At 35.2% G+C, this 10,778-nt stretch overlaps 1 protein-coding gene across 1 annotated transcript; it reads right to left on the reverse strand.

Annotated features, from left to right (window-relative positions):
- Positions 1-47: 47 nt before the first annotated feature.
- srp14 (signal recognition particle 14) lies at positions 48-5,797 on the reverse strand. Its single transcript, XM_067367271.1, has 5 exons — positions 5,706-5,797; positions 5,111-5,183; positions 4,101-4,213; positions 953-985; positions 48-771 (listed from the first exon to the last, which is right to left on the reverse strand). The coding sequence occupies exons 1-5, from the start codon at positions 5,727-5,729 to the stop codon at positions 685-687; spliced, it is 330 nt and encodes a 109-aa protein (XP_067223372.1). The 5' UTR covers positions 5,730-5,797; the 3' UTR covers positions 48-684.
- Positions 5,798-10,778: the final 4,981 nt, after the last annotated feature.

Here is a 10,778-nt window from a genome sequence, read left to right on the forward strand (position 1 = left end):
CCGTCGCTCGTTTCACAGAAACCTTACGTAATGTGGCTTAGTTGTGTACATAGTGTATTTATTTCAATTCTTCATTTTTTACAGCACAATGTTCATGTCTCTGTTGGAGGTGTCAGTCTGCTTCTGGAGTCTTTGGGATTTTCTCATGATGGAGCCAATGATTATTGATGTCAAACCCAATAAAAGAAATCATTTATTTGCAAATCGAGAAAGGTGCTTTCGTTCATTTCAGATAAGAAAAGGTGGCGATTACGCCAAAACAAGTCGGCTTTATAAAAACTCCACTGTTAAACTTTCACTAAAGGGGATCTTTTAAACTTATAACACATTCAAAAAGAAAACAGACAGTGGAGAACTGAGATTATTGTAACGGGAGGATAAAGTTACTGACCGTAATGGCCACTCACCATATCAAATACGGCTTGAAATATAAACTAGAATCTGGCTCTTCTGCACCCAATTAACTGAAAACGCTCATTAAATCTAGTTGCATCGGTCCACTTGAAGACGAATCGGTTTGAAGCAGCGGTTGTCAAACGTTGGCAGGTTCTTCCTGATGATTTCACTGCAGAAGCGCCGCACATTATCAGGCGTTTCGCGCTGAATTTGGCGCTGATGGGAAGGTGGCGTGGCACTGGTGAGTGTTGAATGAAACCTGTCTTTTCCTCCAATACTGTCCCGTCACTATGTGGCTTTAGTTTTCTTGCCTTTACTCTTTTTGTCTTTCTTTTTCAAGCCGTCTATGTGCGCTCTCAACAAGTTTGAATACGCCTGGGAATATAAAAACCGGTTCATGTCAGTTTCAACGCAGGACAGAGAGAAAAGGGAAATATGTGCAAACATTCAGAAGCATGATACAGACAATAAATCAGATCATTTCCCTCATATCAGTTTAACATATAGATGTTAAAAGATATAAATAAAGATTTGTGAATATAGAATAATAACTCACCATTTGAAATTTTATGACTTCTTTGGTGCTGACCTGAAAGACACATTAAACTGAGGTTATAGAACAAACATACTTCTGAAATGCATCAAATGAAAAAGTGAAAAGTGTCAATCATTTCTAACAAGTTAATATTAACTTGTTCTTTCTAACTGAATTTGCTGACCTTTATTTTGAAATAGCAATGAACATGAAGAGTCATTAAAGATTGGTTGAAACATGTTTGTTTTCATGCCAAGAGTTCATTCAATTTTTTTGAGGAAAAAAAAAAAAGGTCTGAAAATGTTTTTAATAGAAAAAAATACATTTATGATTGTGGGGGCGATCTATAACCCACATACATGTTTTTATGTTTATTAGAGGCTTAATTCATATCAAATTCTGTCAAACTTCCCATACTACTTCAATATAGGATGTCTACTTCATAAATTGTATGAAAATAATGGAAATATATGGAAATGGAGGCACCTTTATATGGTCAGTAATGGAGCTTGGGTGTCATCTAGTGAAAAAGTGTGGTACTGCGCCCAAACAAAATCTTACTGAAAGCTCATTTTTTGAGATATCAACCTGAAATTTGGAACAACTTGTTCAGATTTTTGACTTTGGTTTCCTTGCAGTTTTAGAGTTTGTAAAATATATATTTTACATAAAATATAATTTTTTTTTTTTTATTTTATTTTTACATTTTCATAAACATCTGTAATTTTTTTTCTCTTTCACTTACATAAGTAATTTCACTTCTACAATAATCTGTCAAATTTTTAAAACAAGACCATCTTTAAAACAAGACCAGCCTTATGTCTATATTCCAAAATATTCTTGAATTACAACCTTTTAAGTTTGGATAGTGCCTTTTCATGCCAATAAAAAAGTGGGGGTGACAGTTAACAGGTTAAATATGTAAATAAATACATATGAAAATAAATTAAAAGGCACACTAAGTAACTTTTCGCCACTAGAGGTCACTTGTTCAAAACAATTATTATGCCGCAGTCACCACCTCTGCTTCTTCCGGTCAAGCGTATGTGGGGTAACGCAGCGCTGTTTATCATATTAGATACATTTGTGTGTTTAAAGTTGTTATAATGGTACTCTGTGTTCGCTCGGTCGGTCAATATTTCGATATTATGTGCCTATTTTACACTACCAGTTACATTTTTATTAACTCACAACTGCAACCAAATTATATAACAATTTAATTTCACATCCTGCACCAACTGGAACATCCACAAATAAACAATTCACACACTAATCTAATGACAGATCATTACATGACAACAGTCAAGAAAGTATTTTAGTTCTGTGCTGAAATGTGTTGGGTCAAAAAACTGATAAACAAGGAAATGTATATATTGTATATAAGCCTATATTCTGTATTTAATTAAAAATGAATTGTGTTTGTTTTATCAAGTAATTTTTGCCTTTATTTTTCTAATATTAGATTTATATTTTTGATTTATTTATTCTTTTCTTCTGCAGGTTTGTATGGATCTTGTTTCTGCCACTAAATTTTTTTTTATAATTTAAAACTCATAATTCAGAGATTTTAATACAATTATGAGTTATAATGTCAGAATTGTGTGATATAAAGTCATTTATATCTCGCAATTGACTTTATATCTTGCAATGCTGAGAAAAAAAGTCAGAATTGTGAGATAAAGTGTCAGAATTACCTTTTATTTTTTATTAAATGGCATAAACAAGCTTCCATAGGTTTGGGCCTTTTTAGATTTTGGAAATGTCTGCAATTGAGAACTAACACACTTCACCTTAACTCTACCCATCACAGCCGAGTGCCAAACCTGAACCCTGACCTTTAACCCTCTCTCGTACAGAGTTGCCATATGGCAACAATTAATTTCTAGAGGAAAAAGTAACATGCGCACCTCCCAGCTTAACTTAGAGTTCGATCATCAGAATCACTGTTAGGTAAAAAAAACAAAAATCGGCACACTGCTATTTAATCAAAATGTATTAAAAAGACAACGTTTCGACCAAAGAGGCATTCATCAGGTCAGGCAAAAAGTAAATAATCAAAAAATGGCACTTTCACCTGATACAAGTCATCAAACTCGTCATCCAATAATCCAATCAACACTGGTAACAAATGAATTATAGACAAAAATTCACAAAATGGTGTGAGAGCTGACCACGGGTCGGAACGATCCAATAAACCCTTTTCAGTCCCTGATGGCAACTATAGATGTGCACAATGTAATTTCCCAACAAAATGTCACACTTTTAGTCATCCACACTCAGGGAAACAGTTTAAGATGAAGGGAATAATTTCGTGTAATACCAAAAATGTAATTTATATGATCAAATGCCCCTGTGGTTTGGTAAAAGGTAAAACAAAACGGTGTTTAAAAATGCGTATAGCCAAACACAGAAGTAAAATACGACTGAAGGACCAAAAAAATGCATTTTGATGCTTTTAAACAATTTAATCTAATTACAGAGGGAAGCTTTTTATATTTACACATTAACTTTGATTTGAAACCTTTTTTGTGAATTTTTTCTTTGTATATAATTCATTTGTTACCAGTGTTGATTGGATTATTATTTTGAAGTGTTTTTTTGTAGTATAGTTGTATTTAAGTATAAATAACAAAATTTCTTCTTTTTTATAAAATGAATATAGCAATATTTTACGAAAAGGGCAGTAGGTCTAGCTCTTCCATGTGATAAGAGTGAGGATGAGTTAGCCAAATGATAGGGAATAATAGGGATTAAATTATAGGGATTTATTTTTTTTTTGGTTTGCATGAGTTCCAAGTATATAAATCAATCAATTTCTAAAAGAAATGAGCATTTAAATAGAAAAGAAAATCATAATTTTGTAGAAAAACTACTTTTATGACCATTTTTTCATTGTGGTACAGAGTTACCATATGGTACCTTTTTTCAAAAATCCGTTTTGATTTGCGTAATTCACGAAATAAAAATTAATTTGAAATAAATGTTCATGGTTAGAACATAATGCAGACTATAGAGGGTTTACCCAATCATAACCTGATCCCTAAAACAGTCTCTCAGAAAGTGAGGACCAGCCAAAATGTCCTTCTCTGTCCTCACTCTGATAGTCTGAAGCTCAAAAAGATATCTGTACAATCACACACACACATAAGTGAACCGGTCATCTTCTCACCACTGTGCTGATCTTCTTCTTGCCTTCTGAAGCTCTGACGAGACATTTGTTGTCGGCCGGTTCAAAGGTCTCTGGATGCCCTTTTCTGGGGACCGGCTTCGTTCTGCCATCATCTGCAGACACAGAACACGATTTAACATGTCAATAACACAGTGAAGAGCTCAATGTCAATGCATCTTCATCAAGAACTGCTTTATGTAAAATTCACTTTATAAAGACCCACATTTATAGCTTTCATTCATGGGGAACACATGATAATTTGACATGGTTTAGTGTGAGATTTTTGTTGGAAAATGCAGTTTTAAAAGTAAAAAATGATCACTTTATCCAGTAGATGCTGCAGAGATCCACTATGTGCTGTTTGACGGACTGAAAGACTCTTTTCACAAGTATTTTCAGCTGGATTCAGATCTAATTTTATGAAATCACATTTATGACAATAAAAATTACTTTGTCAAAGTTTAGCTTTTTTTTTGTACTGAAAAAAATAAGTTTTTCAATAATGTTGATTTTGAGGATGAATTTTGTTCATTTTCTAAATGGGGTCTCATCATAATGTAACAATATCAAAAAACTGAACCATGTCAAACTATCCCCAAGAATGAAAGTTAAAAATGTGGGTCTTTTATAAAGTGAATTTAACATAAAAAGCTGTTTTTGTATAAAAACCTATTTTAAAAAATATTTTTTAATTTATTTATGTAAATTTAAAAAATATGATAAATCCTCCAAAAACTGCACAAATGTCAAGGAAAAACATTAATAAACCAAGTAAAATTACATTTGTTTTTATATAAAAAAAACATTTTGTTACTAAATTATGTTTTGTTGCCTGGCGTCTCTGGAGACCCCAAAAACCCTTAGTGTACTTCCCAAACGAAGACTGCACAAGGGTTAACACATTAATAAAGCTAGAATAGAGCATAAACATTAGTGAAGTAACACTGGCATTATCTGAGCCGGTAGTGAGTGAGGTAGATCCCTCTGTAGTGCACTAGATGAGGACGTACACTTCTTTAAAGTGATGACAACGCTGCCGCTGGTCCTGCACTTCTGGAACAGACGCGTGAGTTCAGTCAGAAACTGCAGAGAAACAATACTGTTATTAATTTGACATGGTACACATGGTCCAATAAAAGAATAATAAAGTTTGTCTAATAGTCATAAAAGCATTTATTTACTTATTCAAACACGCATTGTAATGTATGTTTAGCTGAAATACAGCTGTAGTTTAAATTTACCAGTTGCTGATTGACTTTAATATCCTTTATTATCACATTTATACTTTATTATGATCATAAAATGAACGAGTTACTTTGATTTTCACTATTAAAGCGAAGCAGAAATCTCTATGAAGGCATTAATAATTGTAGTTGTAATACATAATAACAAGAATACTTTAAAAATACCCTTGAAATAAGCAAATTAATTCGTAAGTCGAAATCACAGGAGCAGAAACCAGTGTGAAGCGTTTGTGAGCTTTAGCTTGCTAACATGTTTGAACTCGACGCCGTCCGGTTAAACACGAACGCTCTTCATTTCTTGTACAGCACGAGCATATTATCAACGGATAAACGCGGAATATGAGATATAACGCGATCTTACCGCGTCGTTTTCTAATAACACCATATCTTCAGCGATGAATGAACTGCTAACAGACAGTCTGAATTGAACACGTCGCTCAGCTGCACTGAAGCTCCGCCCCTCTCACGCGCTTCTTCCTGCGCGGCAAAACAGAATCACATGACAACACTGCCGCCCTCTAGCGGCGCCAGATCCACTATGATTCATTATGGTTTTGACTCTTTATTAATAATAATTTGATGAAATGTTGATGAGATATTTGGAGTTAATTAACCGAAAAATCCAAGTGAGGAATGTTGGACACTTAATTACTTAGCGGAGGGGGAGGGGCTTCAGACTCCGACGCTGAGTGAAAAAGAAAACAATAATTCACACACTACACGGTTGTCTACATAGTGCATAGTGTGTCATTTGGACACAACTTCATTTGTTTTATAGGAAACAATTACATTGATCTAACCTTTGTAAGTTACGGTAAAGATTTACGGGTTTCCAGATAGAGACTGAGGCAATAATTGTCTAGTACAACGCAAGTTGTTCCATGTGCATGGTTTGCTCGCAATATTTTGTCTTCATAACATTTTAAACAGATGGTTAGGGACCAATTATTAACTAACAGCATTGTTCGGTTATTGCAGAACTGTTTCGTTTATTGTCATAAAACCCAGACGAGAAATCACTTTTTAGTAATGATCGAGTTAAATTTAAAAGAATTAATACTTATAAGTTTTTAGAGCAGCAGTTTTTGACTTATGAGTAAATTAACAAAAAAGGTTAACATTATTAAAGAGACTGTCAGATTTTCTTCAACTTAAAGTACACAATCACTGTTTTCTAGATTTCTCGATTGTAATCGATTCTCATTACGAACCAATATCGATTCTTAATTCCCAAGAATCGATTAGTCTAGTCTGTTTTCAGTTGATGAATGAGCAGAATATGTAGCTCCTCCCATCCAATAAATCGCAATAATCATTGTTACTTTTGATATGAAGCAAAGTCTCAGATTTCAAATGACGTCCATCTTATTATGAGATTCAAAAAATAAATACGGTTTTGGCGCTGTTTAATGTGGCGTGACAGATCGTTTTAGTGCCTCAGTTAAAGAGAAGCATGTGATCATCCTCTCCTCCACTTTAATACCAGTTACAGCGAAATAAACATGCATGAACATCTGAAGGTATGTTAAAATATACAGTACAACTTACTGAAATCCGTATCATGTCTCGTGTAATCGCTCAATCTTGGAAAGACTCAATAAAACAGCTTCAATGTCACGTGACGTCACATTTACCTCAGAAAAACATATTCAGTGACCATAAAATCACTAGTCAGCTAGAAAAGTGCTCTAGAAAGCAACATTCTGATAAATATAGCTATGCACCGTTACATATTCATTATAATGTTCTTCAATATTTAATGCATGTTTGAATAAAACCATATTTCGATTTAAATGTTTATATTTCAAAAAAATTAACTGGAGTAGAAATATGATGTAATTCTAAACTTTATAATAAAAACATCATTGAGTGTAATTTAAGTGTTTGTATATAAATAAGTTAATTTAACCTTCAGTATTATTATAGTAGTACCAGCTGACTCTCATGTGACTCTCTGACTCTTTTTTTCCTATTGTCAATACCCAGCCCTACTAAATACAGGTTGTTTTAGATATTTTTTAACGTTAAACTGTAATGTAAACCTCAGACCTGATTTTAACAAGGAAATCGTAGTGAATTTGTTTTCCGATTTGACTTAAAAATCTCAGTTGTTCTAAATAGAGTGATTTCATGGATCTTATTCAGGGTAAATACCTAATTTTTCGTACCCCAGATTGCATGTAATCATTGAAATGATGTTGAGTGTCAGTGTTGATGCGCCAACTCTAATTGCATTGAATTAACAATTCAAAGTGATGTTTGTTTAATATCACTTTTGCAGCCACAATTATCGTTGAAACAATGGTGAGATTTCAACAAAACAATCAACGGTAATGACATTGATTCATCGTTACACTATGATTGATTCTACATCACTACTGTTGAATCAACACTGAAATTATTAAACAAAATAATCAATGGTTATGCTGTTAAATCAACATTACACTATCAATTGCACATCACCAACGTTGAATCAATATTGAAATTAACAAAAACAATTGGTTATAAATATCGTTTGATCAATGTTAATATGATGTTAATTCTAAATGACTTTTGTTGAAACATTGAAAATACAACTCAAATGTCAATAATAAAATAATAATGAGATCTGATGCAAGTTAAAGGATTAGTTCACTTTCAAATTAAATGTTCCTGATAATTTACTCTCCCCCATGTCATCCAAGATGTTCATGTCTTTCTTTCTTCAGTCGAAAAGAAATGAAGGTTTTTGATGAAAACATTCCAGGATTTTTCTCCTTATAGTGGACTTCAATGGACTCCAAACGGTCAAAATTACAGTTTCAGTGCAGCTTCAAAGAGCTTTAAATGATACCAGACGAGGGATAAGAGTCTTAACTGTTATATGCACTAGCATACTGTATATGACAATTTAGTTCAAACTTTGACCTGCGGAGGGCAGTAATACACTTAGCAGTGTCTACACTGCTGGAATTCTAATAGAGAAGAAGAAGAATAGTTCAAGATGAGCATTTATGGTTAAAAAGTATATCATTTTTATTTTTTTTAGAAAATGAGCAATGGTTTCTCTACTAAGACCCTTATTTCTCGTTAATTTTAATTTGAAAGTGAACTAATCCTTTAACAATATTTCAGCTACACTTCAGTGGTAGTAGGCTATACGTCAACAAATTTCTGATCATTTCAACGTTTGGGGAAAACATTTTAAATCATAAATGAAACCTTTCCAGTATATAACTGCAGTTGAGTCACTTTATTTATCTGTCCACGTCTCTCCCATTGGTGGATCTCGAAGATGATGAAAGAGAGATCAAGAGAGATCAAGTGAATCATCAGAATAGTATCCGCTATCACTGTTGTTGTCCATGTGAGCAGATCCAGACTGGTCATCGTCTCTCCTGGACCTATTCATATGTGATTCTCCAGGCCTGATCTCAGATCTGTTGTTGTCCAGGTGAGATGGTCCAGGCTGTTCATCGTCTCTCCTGAACCCATTCATATGTGATTCTCCAGAAGGTCTAGGCTGAACTGACCTGTGCTCAATTCTAAGTCTCTCCACACGTTCTCTCTGTGGATTATTATACACAGGATGAAACGCAATGCCTGACTCGTCATCTGTTGACGTGGTAAAGACGCCCCAGGCATCTGCATTCCAGGCCAGCATGGAGAGCAGTGGATTGTTCTGATGATCAGGTGCAGGTGTCAAGGGATATCGAGCAAGTCGACAGACAGCTTGAACCACACGGTTAAACAAAACATCGTCGTGAGAAGGTACAGCAATTTCAGGAATTTCTCTCCGGACATCCCCATCAATAATTGTTGCATGTACAGTGGAAAGGCCATTCCTGTGCAGAATAAGCATGAAGATATTTCTGTCCATGTCAACTGGACACTGATCTGCTGAACTACAAGATGGTATTTGATGCAGGCTGTTATCAATTAAGAATGATCTTAATGACTCGCCTCTTTAAACAAAGGTTGCAAGATTTGTTCAGTAATACTCAGTGCACAATGATAACTTCTCTGCTGAAATGAGAATCCAGCAGCTCTCTATATGGCAGTGATGTCACTGTGATGTCATCAGTGGACCATTGATTGATCTCTGTTTAAAAAACAACAAATTCTGTGCAGCTGAGAGAGAGAGAGAGAGAGAGAGAGAGAGACATAGAACAGAGTTTGTTGTTTTTTAAACAGAGATCAATCAATAGAGCGTGTGGCAAAGACTATAGAATAACACAAGACGTGTCACTCGTATTGTTTTGAATGGGAGAAAGTAGGCTTGTTTGAGATGCGCCTGGCCTCGCCTGAAGTTCAGCCGAGAGTAGGCGGCTGCAGTGAGGGGAGGAGTGAAAACAGTGCAGGCAAGACGGACAATTCTCCTTTCTCGTAGTGCATCAGACACCTGCGAGATTAAGGCGGATATCGCGGGATTCACACTCGTGCGCTGTGTTGCTGATAAACTGGATGTAATTTACATTCTGTTGCTTTTATATGAAAATAAACATAATGAACAAGACACCCAAAGTACTTGATATTTATTTCCATTCGAAGGATGTGTGTATCAATCATTTTTATTTTAATTACAGACATGTTTTTATATATTTTTATAAATATGATAACAATCACATAACCCCCAGAGAGATCGCACTGTCAGAGACTTTTGGAATATTCACACATAATGTATACGCATAAAATCATGGTATTAGTGTTTCAAAATCAAACATTTTAAAAGAGATCAATACATCACGGTTGTTTAAACCAATAAGCTTTAAGCTGTGTCGTCATCAAGTCGTTTCCCATCGTGCTTTTGGTCAGCGCAGTCGGTGGAGAGCAACTGCGCTCGATTGCAGAATCCGACACGTCCGCCTCGCCCTCGCGAGAGGTTTTTGACACACGTCAGCATGACATCAGAGCAAGGCGGACCACCCTCGGACACATTTCTAACCGGCATGCATCTCGCAGTGATCACCGGTGATCGGTTCTGCGCAGAATTTGCTCATCTCAAACAAGGCGCAATATGGCGGAATAAGTCCCGCCTTCTAAAGCCAAGAGCCAATCGCCGACTGGTAAAGTCATCGCGTCACTTCAGCGGCCGTTAGAATCACCGGTTTCTATAGAAACAGTCAGACGTTCGCCTCCGAAGAGGTCTGCGCATGCGCATTAGCTTGATCCAACCTGAAAAAAATACTTTTTTTTTTTTTTTTGTCATGATTCGAGCGTTTAGAAACTACATTTATGAGTCGGTTGTTGTTAGATTTCATTGGTGATTTCAAATATGAAATTTAATCGTAAGGTTGACGAACAGTTTTGGAGAATCTGGTGTTTCCCCATTCAAAGAGATAGGAGCTTCATGATGCCCAGGATGCCCGAGAGGCGTTTCAAAGATGGCCGCCGAGTGAAATGACTTGTCTTAAAGGGACTTTGTTTGAGGCTCTCCATATCTTTCTCTTTCTAT

The sequence above is a fragment of the Chanodichthys erythropterus genome, chromosome 18 (assembly GCF_024489055.1).
Source record: "Chanodichthys erythropterus isolate Z2021 chromosome 18, ASM2448905v1, whole genome shotgun sequence".
Lineage (NCBI taxonomy): Eukaryota > Metazoa > Chordata > Actinopteri > Cypriniformes > Xenocyprididae > Chanodichthys > Chanodichthys erythropterus.

Coding starts and splice junctions, on each gene's coding strand:
- srp14 (XM_067367271.1), bottom strand. CDS start 5,729: ATGGTGTTATTAGAAAACGACGCG. Junction 5,184..5,705: donor TGTTATTAGAAAACGACGCG/GTAAGATCGCGT, acceptor GTTTCTCTGCAG/TTTCTGACTGAACTCACGCG. Junction 772..952: donor AAGTCATAAAATTTCAAATG/GTGAGTTATTAT, acceptor TTATATTCCCAG/GCGTATTCAAACTTGTTGAG.